This window comes from Bacillus rossius, chromosome 2 (genome assembly GCF_032445375.1).
Source record: "Bacillus rossius redtenbacheri isolate Brsri chromosome 2, Brsri_v3, whole genome shotgun sequence".
In the NCBI taxonomy this organism is placed as follows: Eukaryota; Metazoa; Arthropoda; class Insecta; order Phasmatodea; family Bacillidae; genus Bacillus; species Bacillus rossius.
In genome coordinates, this window is record NC_086331.1 from 86,863,570 (window position 1) to 86,882,344 (window position 18,775).

The 18,775-nt window shown below is 33.2% G+C and overlaps 1 protein-coding gene across 5 annotated transcripts in view; it reads left to right on the forward strand.

The window, feature by feature from the left end:
• Nucleotides 1-18,775, forward strand: part of LOC134529429 (uncharacterized) — a 53,426-nt gene that overhangs the window by 10,246 nt on the left and 24,405 nt on the right. For 4 of the 5 annotated variants that reach the window (XM_063363506.1, XM_063363509.1, XM_063363508.1 and 1 more), the window contains exon 2: nucleotides 438-1,278. In XM_063363506.1, the coding sequence (XP_063219576.1) occupies nucleotides 531-1,278 (748 nt within the window). In that variant the 5' untranslated portion in view covers nucleotides 438-530. The remainder of the gene's footprint in view (nucleotides 1-437; nucleotides 1,279-18,775) is intronic. The other variant, XM_063363510.1, reaches the window with a different exon arrangement.

The following is an 18,775-nucleotide window of genomic DNA, read 5'->3' on the forward strand; positions in this document are numbered from 1 at the left end:
AAACGTCCTGCCCATACTTAAATGGGCAGTGTAATAGACTTAAGAAAATTACATTTTCAAACTAATTTTTGTGATAGGGAATCATCACCTCACAAAACAAAAATGCTGTATCTAGATTTACCCTGGAAGAATAAACCATGCAAATGTCTCATCTAACATCAATTTATGTGTCCACTATTTTTTTTTTTTTCATTTATTCACCATTGTTATTATGTCACCAAATAAAAATAACATTTTAAATATTAGGTAGTTTGAAGTAATGCCCTTCTGGGCACTCCCATTTCACACTATTTATCTGTAAATATTATATTAATTTTATTATTTTTATTAAAGTGAGTTAATTATTCAGAAAGGTAGGGATTGAATTGGTCCTTATATTGTGCTAAAATAAATTTTGAAAAAAGTTTTATTGTGTGTGGTTTTTGTCTTTCTTTCAGATTGTGATTGTGATACAAGAATAGATTGTAACAAAAACAGCCACTCATCAAGCAAGAAGTGCATGTTTCATTATTGAAAAAGTTGTTTATAATATGCTTGTGTTATTTTGTATGTTTCTTGGAATGGCTGTAATACACTTGAAAATCAGGCAAATAGAGATGGAAGAAAAACTGTCCTTGCAAATGGATATTTTACACAAAATTTCTGTTCAACAAGATTTGCAAGAGAAGATATTTTATCTCAGCAAGAGTATATTGGAAAATTCTGGAAAAATTAGTTCCATTCATTTAAGCAATCTATCTGACAGTACAGATAAAATAGGTACCAGTACAAATTCTCAGGGAGTTTTCAAGAAAAAAAATGATACTACCCAGTTGTCAGGAATAAAATTAAACTCTAATTTTGTAAACACACGTCCAAGATATGAAATTAACTTTGGTAAATCAGAAGGAGGTAGTGATATTTCAAATTTATCAAATGATGCCATAGTTCATGTAAGAAATTTAAATATTGTAAATAAAAGTTCCTTAAATAAAGAAAATATGTCTGATGTCATTCTTAAGACAAAACTCTTCACTGATGTTTTAAATAAAAATGTTAGTGCATCAGGAATTTTCGAAAAATTGCATTCAAGTCAAAGAACACCTATTTTTCCTTATGTGGAGTGGACTGGAAATAGTACGAACCCTGAAGAATGGAATACAGAAGGAAATGAACGTGCCACCAAAGGGAACGTTTTATCACGTGTTGTACGTTCTAACAGGAGGAAAGGTAAAAAACATAGACAACCACTTCCACAAAGTGGGAGGACTCGTCCTCGCAAGATATCCAGGGATCGTGGTACAGTTGAGAACAATTCTTTTCTACTTTAATCTATTTTAAGCATAAGTAGTATGTTGTATGCCTTTTACTCCCAATTTTTTTTATGTATAATAAGATACTCTAATTTTAACATAGGTTTTTAACACAAACACCAATTAAGTTGAAAATTAAAGAATATAAAATTTTGTATGAAATTTTTACACTAAAGATTTAAATATTCATCAATGACATGTGCATGCAACTATTTGTGACACACTTTTGTAAGTGATTTTTTATTTAGTTACATATAACACACTATTATTATTTTTTGTTTGGTTACTAAACACTTTGCTCAGTATGATGGTATTTCTACACCATTTATTATAACAAACTAAATTTAAACATAGATTACTACATGTCTGTATAAGGTTATTCATTGAAACCACTATGACAGTGTGGGATTATGGTTAATTAAAATAAGTGTGTGCCACTGAGACCTTAAACAACTCATAAGCAAAAAATATATGATGATGATGTCAGAAATTTTCACGTTTCTAATGAGCTGAGAATGCTTTGTGATTAGCTCTTTGTCAGGAGGCAAAATCAGTTGGTGGGCATTGTTTCTCTTACCATGTTAGCCGTGATCGTATGTAATGCTGATTGAAATTGGTTTTCATGTGAGAAATTTGGAACTATCCGTAAAAGTTTTTGTGTTCAGGTCTTCCAGTCATTTACGGCATTGTTTGTTAAAAGATTACCGTCGTAGTTAAAAGTGGATGTATTTTTACTCGGGGTAGAACAGTAGGACCACAATTAACCGTATGGTGCCAAAAGATTTTTGTTGTTTAAAATACTTTTACTAACAATTTATTATAAGAAGTAATTTTGAAAGTCTTTGTATTATTCTCACGATTCTGGAACTCTTAACTTAATCTATTTGTATTAGTTAATGACTGCTTGAAAATTTCTCGAAGTGCACATAATGTAGATGTGCTGTTGACATGTGCTCCTATCTCAGTCCCAGAATATTATGTGAGTTTTCGACAGAGTTTAAACATGTTCAAATATGTAGTCAAACAGCAAGTTTAGTGGACTCATAACTTTTATTACACACATGCCCGGGTTTGTGACAGGTGAAGCTACCTTGCCCACTGCCAAGAGCAACCAATCTAGTGGCAGTCGTGGGTACAGCATTCCAGGAAACACCTTGTGGCACACTGAACATTTGCTTGTGCAGACAAAGCCATAAAAAAATAGATAGCCATTAATTTCTTACCAGCATTATTTAAGCCGACATGTACTATCTGAAATACTTTTTAGTTATGCCTACAGCTAGTATCTTTATTTATTCATAGCTCTAGGCCTGTTTCTGATGATTTAACATTTATATTCACTTTTCTTCATTATTAAAAGCCAACGTTTGTAAAAATTACTACATAACAACTATATTTTCGTACAAATACTGTCACAATCGTGACAAAAAAACCACCACTTAATTCGTTCTCACACAGATTTCTAAATTTTTGAGCATTCTTAACATTAACTTTCAAGGGGTATTGCATGATAGTTTTTGTTCATATGTGCTTGAATGGTTTATTTTTATACTTTTGCAGTGGCTCCCTAAAGTAACTGGTAGAGAGGGAAGTGGTCATTGACCAGGTGATGTTTCACTGCTGCCATGTCGAAGTGGACATTTCAGTAGAAATTCAAATTGAAGTTTTTTTTCTCAAAAATACTTATTTGCAAGTGTAAAAATTTAAAACTAATATTTAGTAGAACAGAATGAATTCTTAAAAATAAAATTGTGCATGTTCTACATTGTCCACATGTTATACATGTTTACATGTACAAGCTCACTCTTGCATTGCATTCAACTTCACTACATATATCACAACTTTTCTCATGGTTTCACATTTTTATTACAATATTACAATGTCCATAACTCTCTGATCATTACTGATGACTTTCTCATTCACTGTATCCTTAATGTAGGGATTTCAGAGTTCTCTATCCACTGTGAGGCGTGGGGCCTAAATTAAAAACTTTTTCTTCTCAATTGTATTTATTTTGTGGTTGCTTTTTTCCTCGTTCAGTAGCTAGCAATCCTCTATTTTGATGTGGCTCAGTGTGCATGGTGTAAGTCTGTCAGCTGCTGGACTTAATGATTTTTTGGAATGTGATTGCTTCCATCCACTTAATATTTTAGTTTACCCATCACTTGGGTATTAGCATGATCTTGTAACTTTCCTTTCCAAAAATCACCTACTGCTCACACTGTTTGTAAAGTGCTTTAACTAACTACTGTTTTGTGTAACTTTCCCTCTGTCTGGATATTTCAACACAACTTGGTTTCAATATGGCTTGTCTTCTCTAAATTTTTTCAATTCATTGCTTTTTCACTGTCTCTGTTAACCTGGTTAGTTTATAATGTCTTTTCTTTACTTTCCTTAGTTATCATACAGTGATTTGTGGTAGCTAGAGACATTCTTATTATCACACTTATTTTTATGATAATACTTCATTTATGGGCAAACAATGCCTGTAGTCATGTTACTGTGTTCTGTTCTTTGAATACATCTATGTGATTGGACCATTTTAATTAATGCAATATATCAATTTTTGTTATCATCTTGCAAGAAAATAAAAAGTTTTGACATTTTCATTTACTTCAATTGGCAAATATCTATAAAATTATACTTACTGAGTGGCATTCATAACCTCATATTAATTCTACTTTCTGTTTCGGGTATGAGATGGATCACAGTGTCAGTTTTAATTTTTACTTCAGGCAAAACTTAAGATGATTTATTACAGCAATGTAAATTTATTAAAGTAGGAGGCATCTCTAGAATAACATGATACTACCTGTTGAAGGTCTATGTGACCTATTTCTGTTAAAACATACATACTATAATGAGCACTACTTATGTTTGCATAAGATCATGTGCTATTTACATTTTCATTTGTTTTCTTTTGCATTATAATCAGAATATTTAATATTGACAGTTAAATTTATTCAAGTATGCAGATATCTGTTGACTAAAATGATCCAAAGGGAAGGGTGTTAATGATCTATTGCCAACTAACTTGTACAAACAAAAAGTGCTCTCTAACTTTTAGCAGTTTGTGCCTAATTGATCATGTTCAGTGTAATTGGCAGAATCAGAGGTTTTATTTTAACATAATTTATTTCAATAAGTGAACATCTACCAAATTATATGAATACTTATATTTTTTGCAACAAAAAAAGCATAATAAACAGTAACTGTTGTGATTCGCACACAAAATCTCCATTTTCATTGGCTTCTCATAGGACATTCAGGCATTAATATATTATTGATGTGCAGTGGCCTTGGTTTGAATCCAAACCAAGGTGTGCAAACATCTACCTTAATCAGCTTGCAGACAAGGGGTCTGAAAATGTTTAGACAAGCAGGAGGAAAAATATGTAGTCCTGTCTGGTACAAACTTAACCAAAGAAGGTAAATTGTAAAGGTATTCAAGATAAACACTCAATTTATTAACTATTATGTTCTGCACATGTCTTTATTTATTAAAGACACAACTCTTAACATTGTAGGTTCCCTTTCACAAACATGGCTACATTTCAACTGTCACATACATAATACCAACCAGACAACACAACTATCTTAACCCAGATAATGCCATCCTTGTCATACAAAATATCTTAACCTAAATACATAACATTAACAAATCACAATAACAATTTAATAGAAGTCACAACCTTTCAAGCGTACTCACAAATGATGCACAGAACTAGAATGTATAGTGGCTGTCAAACATACACAAAACATATGAATAGAAAAATAGTGATAACAATCTAAGCAAGAATATGTATATATAGCAATACAAAAATACATATTAAGAATCAAGGCGGGTCTTAAAAAAGATGTGCAGATCTGAAACAGAACACAATGCACAGACCGAGCAGTCAAGAACATAGTATTATCATTTTCATTAAGGTTTGCAAATTTAAAAACAAGTAATATATCGAGGGAATCAAAGGGCAAACTATTAAGGAGTCCATGCAGAACTGGCATATCTTTGCAAATCGTAACTGTATTCCATACTAGCATACAAGGCCATTATACGACATTTCAAGAGCATACTCACAAAAAATATATTCATACGTGACATAAGGTATGCATGTAATAAGCAAAACAAACTTTAGAGTTGTTATCTTGCCAAAAAACAAGCTTTGTGGCAATGCTAACCACCCACATACGAAGCAGGATACATGGCTTACGCACATACTCATAGAGTTAAACAGAACCCACTTCATCATACATCACACTACAAGTGCGCATGCACATGATACGGACACAATCCACCTAGCAAACGTTAAAATGTGCATTTAAACATTGTTATAAATTGAAATACTAGAAACGCATGACGACAAACATGCGACCCTAACAAGAAATTACAACACAAACTCCAAAAGGAGCGGGAGAAAATGAAACAATGGAATTTAAAATGAAAAGCAATTAAGAAATGAATTTAAATAAATTAAAAATATTAAACAAGTGTGCATAAAGACAAACACTGACAAGAAGCACGAGAGACACCTTGGAACGGCATGGTTAAAAAAAAAAACTCAACAGTCACCAGTAAAACAAATTAAGCTTACATAATTTCCAATATAGGGGGCGGTCAAAATAACTGACATTTATATTAATTTACTGTGCAGTCACCTTGCAGTACAAACTATAATATTGCTACGCCCATCAAACACAGAAAACCAAGCCAACCGAGGGTTGTCGTAGCACTCGCCCTAATGGACTCTAAATATATAAAAAGAAAAACATGGCGGCAGAAAATTATGAAGCAACAAAAGCAGAGAGGTTAATTCAATAATTTACATTTTAGCCGAATAAGGCCGAGATGACAGTGACGATAAGCTTTATAAACATAAAAACCCCTACGGCGCATGCGCAGAGCAATAAAAAGTCAACAGAAAGGAGGGGAGGGGTAATCAGGGTGGAGAGGTGGCTATGGAGCAGCAGAGGGATAGACGGAGCGTGGAATTCAAAGCGGTGGTGATGTCACCACTGCAGGTGTTTTGGTTTATTGCCAAGAATAAACATACTGTAAAAGAGCTTACACAACTTAATGTCTCAAAACTTTTAGCTATACATTAAATCCTTCTTTAAGAAAATGTCCCTTAAAAAAATTTCCTGCATAATAAGTTTAATAAATTTATCTCTAGAACTATAAATACACACAGTTGTACCCTTTTAATATAATTTCCAAGAAAAACTTCTAACGATATTTTACTCTACATGCAAGTCATGCAGTGGTATCTTGCAAGAAAATCATAGGTGTTATTTTTATTAACTTTTTAATTTAGTAGGCACATATCTATTGAATTAAATTATGCTTCAAAGTGCATTTGTGACTTCTTGCTGACACAAACCGTTAAAGTGCGAAATATCGGTCTCATTTTTTTTTGCAAGATATGTGCACAAGTTCCATTTTCAATGGCTTCTTATAGGTAATTTTGTAGTTTATTAATGTGATTAATTTTTTCAATGTACATTAATTTTAAATGAAGGAATACGTTAAGGGGCATATTTTACCTCCATTGCGATGTACATTTTCATTTCCATTTTTCAGAAAGATTTTGATTTAAATAAAACCATATTTCAATTGGTTGACATCTTCCAAAGAAATAGTATTATTTTGTTGTAAAGAAATAGTATTATTTTGTTGTAGCAGGACACAAACCAAGCGAGGTGACGCAACTGTAAAACGTAGGATTCACGTTTGGGAGGACCTGTGTTCGAATCCCTTTCCATCCATCCTGATCTTGGGTTTCCAAAATTGCTCTAAGAAAATGCTGCAATGGTTGCTTACTTCAGGCCATGCCTGATTATTTTCCCCAATTCCCTGACTTGAATGGTGCATATTTCCGTCTGTAATGACCTTGTAACAGGACATAAAATCAAAATAAAATTTAAAAGACAGGAAATACACGATCACCCATTAGACAAGAAAAGCAGAAACACCAAGATGCAGTTATATTCAGCAAAACCATAAACACAGAATTGCACTCCCCAGCCTAGTCGGAAAACTCAGAAAAAAATTGTCATTGTCTAGAAAACCTGGAAAAGTGAAAGTTTCATAATTAAAAATTTGTGGAAACTCTGGATGTGTACCTCATCACGTAAATATCTCGGTGTTGGGGTAGAAGACCTTATTTGCAATCCATTGGGGCTAGTTATAACCTCGTATGGGATAACTTGCTTGTATGGTTTTGTCGATCTGATGATGTCATTGCTCAATACGCAGGTCAGCATTGTTTCTGTATTTATACTTCTCTGGAGTTACTTTATTTCAATACTGCTTACTTACCTGTGACATGTATGCTAAGGGAGTTTCAGTTGTTAGCAGTTTTGGGCTTCTATGGCTCTTTCACACCAGTGTGCATGCAGGCATCTGCATATCGCACTACCAGAACAATGCTATATCCTAACTTAAAAACCATTGATTTTGAGCAAAGAGTTTTAAAATTCACAAATTCACATGTAAATTGTAATATGGCAGAAGTATATATGAAGTAGGATGGTTTCGTGAACCCTTTTAGCCACCTCATAGAATTTGATAGTTTGAATAGTTAAAATAGTGGTGTTATTTTTTAAAAATACCATTATTTTGATTTATAGTTTTGTTTTGGTGGTATAACACATGCATGTTTGAGCTTACTTGCATGAAAATGTGTGCATGTATGTGCATATGTTTGCGACACACACACACACACATTCACATAATCACTCGCACTGTAATATCCTGCAAGTCCATTGATTGAAACTTCTTTGAGAATGCTTTATGAGTAATTTTTGTTTAAGTGACCTAATCTCTGCCTAAGATTTTTCATTTCTTGTTATTTATTGTAACAGTAAGTTGTAGTGTACCTAGTTAAGTATGCAGTCTGTATTTAAAATACATGTCAAAACTGTGGGTACGCATATGTGCAAATATTTTTTTATTGCTAGAGCAAGGGACAGCAATTGTATTATTCCCAGAGTGGTGAGCAAGGGGGGGGGGGGGGGGTGGATTTACGTAAATCATTTCCGTTTCCTATTTATGATTTTGCAAGTGTTAGCGGGCCCCCACAGTGAGATGCTTGTTTATTCCAGAGGGCGCCCTGCCCTGCCCTGCCCTGCCCTGCCCTGCCCTCCCCTCCCCTGCCCTCCCCTCCCCTCCCCTCCCCTCCCCCCATCCTTTTTCCCTTCTTTTCCCTTGGGATTGACACCCATGGCTAGAGCTTATACTGTGTACAATGAAATAAACTGGAACCCTGATATGTGGAATGCCATTTCTGCAGTTGTGTGCATGGTACAAAACACATCATATTTATATACAGTAGTGAGTGGTGGGAGTAAATGAGAGCATTGGCTATAGCTCTGATTATGGTGTGTACTGTGGTGTTGCGTACTAATTACACTCCATGCAGTTCTCTAGTGTGTGCCAGTCGGCATCACAGACCATAAACAGCATTGCTGTGTAGAGGACCAAACATGTAGGTTGCAGGGACGGCTATATGCTTTCCTTCGCCCAGGGCAGAAATAATTGAATCATCTGTGGAAAAAGGAACTAAGTCAATTTTTTTTTTATGATTTTACATTTTAATTCATTTGGACAATATAAGCATAGATGCTTCAAATAGTGATAAATAGAACTAAGTCACACATCTAAAAATGTTCATATTTGGAGAAAGGAACTAAGAGTCATTCCATATCAAATCAACCAAAGAAAAATTAATTTAGAAACTTCATGTTTCAGATTTATATGATTTTTTGTATATTGGTAATATCAACTAAATACATTATAAATATATTTTTTCTAAAAAAAATTTTGAGTATTTTTTTTGTATAAATTTTTGAAAATTGCAAAAATAGCCATTTTTAGCAATGTTTTGGATCACTCAAATACTTGTAGGTTTCCAACTAATGGTGCTAGAAGGCTGTTTGACAGCTCATTTTAAAGGTCATTGAATGGGCTTCAATTTGATATGTAACATGACCAACTTTGGAAAAAAATAATAATTTTTATTTGTTTTCAAAATTTTTAATATTGAATTTCTAAAAAAAACTCCATTTTAGATTTTTTTTAAAAAAAAGTATGTTATTCCTACATATATTGGTTAGATTTGTGCCAAATTTCAAGGTGGAGAATCAATGGGATCATGAGTAAATAAAAATGAGAAGTTTAGTTGATGCTTAAGGGGCATGGTAGATAAATAAATGCTTTAAGCGTCAGTTGGACGTTATTGGTTTTTGGAAGACAACATTGAAAAACTGCAAAACAACAATCCTACATAATGTTATTTGCCAACTTTATTAGCAGACGTCCTAAAAAGACAATTCTCGAGCGTTGTTTCTTCCGCAGCAATTAAATGTTCGAAATTACCAAGGCAGAAGATTTGGCTTCAAGCAATCTTCAGTTTTTAATTAATGCATTTAGCTCTGGTTTAGATACCATGCCGCCTTAAGAAATAGTTGCAGCAAGGAAGAGTAGCATAATTTTACATAAAATTTTGACTTAGTAAAGTATTCGAATTTTATTTTTATAGACTAAAAATTTTTGACAAATTATAAAACACGGATAACAAATCTTACCTTACATTCATCCAGTGTTCTTTGATTAAACATTTGATCAATATGATAATACAAAGCACGTGATCTTGCTGAACAGATGTAGCCTAAGTTCAAAGCACATGATCTTGCTGAAAGGATGTAGCTTAAGTTATAACTGACAAAACATATAATTGCTCATGAAAAAACTCTGTTTAGTATATATTTAATTATTTACAGTTTTCACTTAGGTTGTGGCATACTTCGTTCAAGCAGGTGTGATGTCCCTACAATCTCTTTTTTAGTGAGTGTAAAAGTTCTCCCAGTTGCTGTACAAGGTTCAACCTTTTTAAGAAGATCTTCAGTTCTAATGACTAGTATATCGGCTCTTGGTGTTGGATAAAAAAAGGAAGCAGCAGGTCCTTTGGGATGTAAAAAACTGACTTTAACTTCATTGTTCTCATTATTTTTTGCCAATATACATGCAAGCCACCAAAAGTTATCGTATTTCACAGTAACATGTTTTGTCAGTTATAACTTAGGCTACATCCTTTCAGCAAGATCATGTGCTTTGAACTTAGGCTTCATCTGTTTTATCATATTGATCAAATGTTTAATCACAGAACACTGGATGAATGTAAGGTAAGATTTGTTATCCGTGTTTTATAATTTGTAAAAAATTTTTAGTCTATAAAAATAAAATTTGAATACTTTACTAAGTCAAAATTTTATGTAAAATTATGCTACTCTTCCTTGCTGCAACTATTTCTTAAGGCGGCATGGTATCTAAACCAGAGCTAAATGCATTAATTAAAAACTGAAGATTACTTGAAGCCAAATCTTCTGCCTTGGTAATTTCGAACATTTAATTGCTGCGGAAGAAACAACGCTCGAGAATTGTCTTTTTAGGACGTCTGCTAATAAAGTTGGCAAATAACATTATGTAGGATTGTTGTTTTGCAGTTTTTCAATGTTGTCTTCCAAAAACCAATAACGTCCAACTGATGCTTAAAGCATTTATTTATCTACCATGCCCCCTTAAGCATCTACTAAACTTCTCATTTTTATTTACTCATGATCCCATTGATTCTCCACCTTGAAATTTGGCACAAATCTAACCAATATATGTAGGAATAACATACTTTTTTTTAAAAAAAATCTAAAATGGTGTTTTTTAGAAATTCAATATTAAAAATTTTGAAAACAAATAAAAATTATTTTTTTTCCCAAAGTTGGTCATGTTACATATCAAATTGAAGCCCATTCAATGACCTTTAAAATGAGCTGTCAACCAGCCTTCTAGCACCATTAGTTGGAAACCTACAAGTATTTGAGTGATCCAAAACATTGCTAAAAATTGCTATTTTTGCAATGTTCAAAAATTTATACAAAAAAAACTACTCTAAATTTTTTTTTAGAAAAAATATATTTATAATGTATTTAGTTGATATTACCAATATACAAAATAACATGAAAATCTAAGGTGTAGAGGTTAAGGCCTCTGGTTGATTTAATATGGAATGACCCCTAAGGCATTGACTTAGTTCCCTCTTCCACAAAATAATGTAACTTTGATTTAGTTTGTTTCTATACCAAAATTTTTTTGTGAATAATTAAAAGACAATGTACTCTTGCATTAGCAGAAAGTAGTAGTGATGTTTGTTTAGCAATGAATTTTATTTAAAATTATTTAAATATTGGCCATCATCTTCCAAGATTCATCTATTGGAACATTCTACACGAGATTAAAGAGGGACAAAAAAGCTCTGAATGCATTACTGAACTAATCTACAAGCATGTTGAGTCCTTTCCACTGATTGTGACACATTATAGTGCAAGAGAAGAAAATATTTGGATTTTCACTTAAATATCAAGAAAATGTTCCAATAATTGTTTCTTCAGAAGCATCCAGACAGGGCATTTAAATATAACTTCTACAGATAATACTTTTTACAAACTTCAACTACAGATTTAGATGCCAATAGGTTAATACATGTTGTAAATGTTTAGCACTGAACACCAAGTTAAAAAGTCCTCACAAAAGTGATAGCATAAAGCGAGAAGCAGAGATCGAGTTAAATATACACAAACAAAGAAGTACAAAATTTTATGTAAATAAAAAAATTAGAAGCCCCGTGTAATAAACAAGAACATGCCGGAGGTTTGGTCTTTGATTTTATGCAGAATTTGTCACTTCCGTGTATATCAGTACAAGAAAGTTTTTATGTACGGCACCTATGGGTAATTTGTTTCTGTGTTTTGGACCTTTAGTCTAGACGTAATGTGAGATACATGTATCATGAAGCTGAAGGACACAAGGGTTCAAATGAAGTGTGCTCTTTTGTATTTGACTAGGTCCACACTGTCATATCAAGTAAAGTAACTGAACTCTTTCTTTTCTCATATGGAGCATATGGCCAAAACCAAAATCATATGTTTGTTAGAATATGTGTGGAACTAGTGTCATGTGGTCATCAACTTGATAAAATAGGTCACTGATTTTCGGAAATAGGGGCACTCGTTCTTGCCCTGTGTTTGTTTTTTGGTGTTATTAAACAAAAACTTAAGAAATATGACCAATTTTATAGTCCTCAACAATATGTTGATGTGATTTCTAATTATATGCATAATATTACAGTAAAGATGGTTTTTGACTTTGACAAGTGGTAGCCAATGTATTTTAAAAAGATAGTTCTAGCTGATGAAACTGCTAAAAGTGACATTCCTCAAAGTGAAAAACAGTGTTTTACACCTGCTAGTCTCAAGGAATTTAAGTATGGTTGAGAGATCCCAAGTGTTGTCATTGCACCACTATTAATAGACAGTATATTATTTCATATATTCAGGCTTCGAAAGCACACAAACATTCCTTTTGGTATGACAGCTCCAATTGCCTATGAGTAAGGTTAAGTAAAAGTCAGTTTAAAAAAAATTAGAAGACATAAGAAAACTGATCTGATATGTTGACATTTGATGAAGCTCAGGAATTAAAAAAATATATATAATTTCTTGATCTAGGATATCCCAAACAGTTGACATGTACATTTTGAGAGTTTAGTTAGTGACATAACTCCTAATGTGAAAATATGTAAAAGTATTGCTTCCAGATTTAGTAAATGACCCATTACTTTTTTTAGAAGAGATACTTTCAGAACTCGCATCATGTGTAAGTTATTGTATCCATAATGATAATCATAAATTTTCTAATAAACATTTTCATATGCTATGCAGATATTTTATTATTTACAATTATAATAAAAGCCAGGTAAATAAGTAATAAAATATTTCGGAGTGTTGTTCGTGCATGGCTTCTGGAAGCATGAAATTAGTGGAGAAAGGAACTAATTACAAATTTTTTTTAAAATTTGAATAAATATTTTATATTTTCACATTAAATATGTTGTGTGTACTTAGCCACAATCTATGAGATAATCGTCTAAAAAATTTAATCGCTAGATGTTAAACACTATGATTTAGAACATTTTTAGTCTCACCTGAAAACTTTGATTTTTTGACTTGGTTACTTTCTCCTCAGACAGATTCAATTATTTTTGCATCTATGTTCATTGCATTTAAATTTTTAAGTGAAATTTTTATCAAACTCCGTGTACTTATCAGTGTTTAAGCGTATGTTTTGACTCATTTAGTGTATTGATAGCAGTTATTGTTCAGATTCAATTAAACACAAAATATTTGTAAAAAAACATAGTTTTAATGGTGTTACGTTGTTTAATTGCAATATAGAAAAATTATTTCATTAAGTACAAAAAATTAACTCTGACTGTTGTATTACCAAAATCCTTGTATATTCATTCTCTAAATGTTCAAGGTCTAATAAAAAAGTTTTGATAAGAATATACACTGTTGTATGGGCTTGATGTCCTAACTCTGAATAACCCACCATTACACTGTCTAGCCTGAGCCTGCATCCACCCCTCTCCATCTGGCACTCACTCGCTTACAGCATTCCTTTAAATTCCTCAGCCTCTACGCAGGCATGCCAAGCAAACTCACTACAAACTAAGTAGTACGATCTCCATTAAAAACACCATTATTGATAATGAGTAAAATACAAATATTGGTAGATTTTTAATAATATATTTTTTTTATTCGCCTTTAATTCACTTTTTGTCTGCCCATTGTGCGCCGCCTCTACCTTGACGCTCCCCCTCCCCCATATGCATACCTTGTAGGGTGAACTGTTAAGTTTGTATCATGGACTAGATTACAGAACAGTTTTTAGTTTTGTACTTTCCTGATATGGCATTCCACATTACAGGGCTCTAGTGAATCTCATTTTACATGGCAGTGGCTCCAGTGATAAAAACAGAAGCATTCCCGGGCCTATGTTCATTGACATTTCTGCCTCTACATAAGTACTCAAAGTTTTCACATATATTTTGGTTAAACCCTGTGTAACTTAACTGTTCATTTTAACCAAAAAGTTAAATACTTTTTTTTAATTTTCTCCCAATTTGTTTTGTTAATTTTTTTTTAATTGAATAATTTTGTATGGCATTTATAGTTAAATTACTTTGAAGTTGTTTGTTTTGTTAGTACTTTGCCTGTCCCCACATAATGTATGTGCTATTTGGGGTTTCTTTTCTTACTTGTACAGCAGCTCGTGTGTCTAGCCAGCAACTGTCTTGTAAATTGCTTTTTGAGCTATCCTTAGTTATGTTTTTTTCTAACTGTTGACTGACTCTACTTTTGAAATACTCAACATGACTTCACTGTTGGTAGTGCATCTTGCAGGTTTATGTATTTTGTGTGCTTTTCGTGCATGTGTCTGCCAACTTGTGCTTGTGAATTCTGTATTTTTGTTAGTTGTATTCTGCTACCTGTGGGCTGGATGTTCCCTCAGTTTCACTGTTCCTGGTGGGCTCTTGGGCTAGCATGGCGCTCGAGGGTGAAACTCATCAGCAGTTCCCTGCTTTGGTTTTGCCACCATACTCCTTCCAGGTATAGATTTTTATAGTACTAGTTTGATAACTATCTTTTTTCATCTGTGTATGCCCACTTTTTTTACAATTGGATTTTTGTGGCTGTGGGTATTATTATAGAAGAGATTATTTTTTTTTTTAGTGTTCTTGCTTTGGTAGTTTCAGTTTTCATTTACCCTAATAGCTAGTCCATGGAAGTATGTTTTGTGTAAATGTTTCATAAATATTTATTTGTGGTCTTTGGTTATAAAGCTTATTTATGATCTTCACCAATTTTGTTCGAATAAGCATACTTGTGCTTTTAAGCTACCTTACAATTGTTTCTTTTATTTTCTTTCTTCATCTTATTTTCATTTTCTTCTCTTTAGTCTGTACCTACTTTTATGTTAATTTTGTCTATTGAATCTACTGTTTTTCTGCAATTTGCTGTTGTCCCAAATGTTATTTACTTCATCCATGGTACAGATTCATGCCTTCTGTTTGTGAGGTTCTCTCTGGTGTTTTTCCCCCTGTTTTTTTATAGCTATATTGTTTTTTCTTGGTTTTTTGAACCAGCCAAACTCTTTATTTTGTTTACAATGTAAACCATATGTGCCCCTCACCCCCTGCAATTGTATTTCATCACTGCTCAATCTATAATGACCTAATCGTCAGCATTAAGCATTCATTAATTCATTCATTCATTTAAATACTTTCACTCAGCAGTCTGTAGAAGGGAAGGGGGTAGTTTTATCTTTTGGATGTAGCATAAAAGTTTTGCTGAATATTTTTAAATGATTGTATTTGTGTTATGCATAAATAATATTTTGTTCACAATAATGTCATGTAGCAGTTTTCGATCACATCCATCTTTAAAACTTGCTTCAGTGTCACGGTTTTATATATATATATATATAAAATTCAGTATAATTTTATTTATGTATTGCTCTTCCATCTGGAGCAGCTTAACGTTAACTGACGAAAAAGTTAAACTTGTTTTGCTTGTATTAGATGAACTGAATCTTTGACAGCTTACTTCATAAATTGTGTATCACCTCCTTACAGCATTTAGTTAGTAAAAGAAACATTTTTCTCATGTTTTGTTAAAAAAATATATTTGAGTTATAGTACTTTAGGGTCCTAAACAACATTAAGTCATACTACGGTGCTGTCTTGTAAAGTGTTGTTTTTAGAGGCTCGCTGATTCAAATGGGCATTTACTGGAATCAGTCAATTTGTCCGTATCAGAAAATAATAGGGATTGGCAAAACACGAACCACTTATGATCTTATAGTTAATATTAAATCATGTATATGCTTGAGCATACATTCAGTGCTAATAAAATAATGAGTTCTGAGTACTAAAATAATAGTAAATTTTCTTAAAACTGACTAGTATTTTTAAAAATTTAAATTCTTAATGCTTTGTTTTTGCAATATAATTTTTTTTAGTATCAACATTGCAGTGCTGCCAACTATTACGTATTGTCCGTAATTATTACTGATTTAGACGTCCAATTACGGAAGGCTATTTCTTTATTACGGACAAAGATACATTTAACGAAAAGTTAAAAATATCGGGTGTCTAGTTTTCCTTAGATATTTTTGGGACGGAGCGCTATATTTCGTACCATAAATATCGGTCGTGTATCCGATTAGCAATGTTTAGGGAACGAGACTTTTGGTATTCTATAATCTTACGGGCATGGCAATTCTGGTAATTGCGGGTAGTTCGTGTTTTGGCAACATTGAAAACATTAAGGTTGGTAGCAGCCTACACATGGAAGTTTTTCTGTTGTCTTTCGCGTTCCACGTCGCAATAGTTTTGTGTCTCATGGCAAAATGAAGCGTGTAGGCGTTCCTTCTACATCTAGTGGCAAAAAAATTGTTCAAAAATACTGTGAAAGTTACACAAAAGAGTGGCCGTGTCTAGTCGCTTCAAAAGTTTCAGATAAACATGTATTTTGTGAAGTCTGCAGCTGTGATTTTGTTATCGCACATTAAGGACGTGATGACTGCCGACGCCACATTGAATCTAAGAAGCATCAAGATTACGGTAAAGTGAGATGTGTACACAAACCTATTTCGTCTTTTTTTGTGAAATCTAGTGAAAGTGAGAGTACGACCGCCGAACTGTTATTTACGTCGTTCCTGGTGGAACATAATTTTCCGTTGGCCGTTTCCGACCATGCGAGTAATTTGTTTCGGACTATGTTTCCCGATTCCAAAATCGCCCAAAAGTATGGATGCGCACGGACAAAAATTTCTGTGTTAGTGCAGTGCATGGCAAAACAAACTAAGGAAGAAATTGCTTCTGTTTTGGAAATTTCAGCATTTTCATTAGCAACTGATGGCAGTACAGACAAAAATGCGGTTAAATTGTACCCAATTGTGGTTTCATTTTACAGTGAAAAACTTAATCAAGTCTGTACTCTACTGTTATCTTTCCTGGAATCTTCGGACAACACAGGTGAAGGAATTTTTACTGCCATAGATAGAGAACTGCGTTCATTGGATTTATGTTGGGATAACTGTATTGCTTTCTCATGTGATAATGCTAACACAATGATTGGTTCAAACAAAGGCGTGATTTCATTTGCACGGGCTAAACACCCATCCATTTTTCTACAGCGCTGTTCATGTCACCTTATCCATTTGGCTGCTCAGAAGGCTTCAAGTCAACTTTGTGTTAATGTAGAACAGTTTTTGGTGCAGGTTTTTTACTTTTTAGAGAAGAGTTCCAAACGACAGAATACCTTGAAACTACACCAAGCTGTTTGCGAAAGTAAATCTCACAAAATTTTAAAGTGTGTCAGCACTAGATGGCTTTCTCTTCTTGAATCTGTTGAAAGATTGTTAGAACAGTGGGAACCTTTGAAATTGTTGTTTTGTGAACCAGACAGTAATCTTGCTGCAAGCAGTTCTCAGTTTGAATTCATCAAGTCATTGATGCAAAATCCTTCTACAAAACTCTACTGTCTGTTCCTTGAAAGTACACTTCCATTCTTTAATGCTGTGAATATTTTTTACAACAAGAAGTTCCTGTAATTCACGTGTTATAACAAATATTGCAAGGTCTTCTCAAATAATTGTTGGTTAGATTTGTCAAGCCATCTGCTTTGCAGATAGGTTCCACATCAATTACTGATGTTAACTTCAAAAAAAAGGAAACACCAAAAATATGACACGGATTTGGTTATTTGTTCCAAGTGTAGAGCACAGTTGAAAGACTTAGCCAGCCAGGTTGATGCTCAAAAATTCTATTCTTCTGTGCGTGATTTCTATGTTTCAGCATGTAGTTACATGGTAGATAAATTCCCACTGAATGATAAGTTCCTGCAACATGCTGAAGTCTGTGATATTTCTTGCAAAGAAAATGCCTCCTATTCTTCAGTCCAGTATTTCACTGAAAGATTTCCAAAGCTTGTTGATAGTACGGATTTGGATCTGTTGGAACAAGAATTTGCAATGTATAAATGTGAAACTTTTTCGGATAACATACTTAATGCTGAAAGAATGGATGTTAGCTGGGGTATTATTTCTACTCTCAGAAATTCAAGTGGTCAACTAAAATTTAGAATATTGCCAAAAGTAATGTTGGCGATTTTGACAGTGCCTCACAGCAATTCTTCAACAGAGAGAATTTTCAGCAGTGTTCGTCGCAACTAAACAGAGTTTAGATCATCTTTGTCTACAGCAACTTTGGGTGCTCTAATGGTGCAGAAAGTAAAATGCAGTTCATCTAAAAAAGTGTGCTATAAAACACATTTACTTCAAAGCAGATTGAGGAAGCTAAGCTTGCAACAATGCGGATGTTATCAGGCGAGACTGTTGAAAAGAAAAAACTTAAATATTGAAATAAAATGTTTTTAAATAAATTTTTAGTTACATTTTTGTTATCCTACTCTTGTAAATATTTATTACATTTATTAATACATAAGAGTGTGTCTGTGAATTGTTAATACAGTATAAAATTTGCCACTTATGTTTATGCATGTTTTATTTCATTTATAACTTTCAT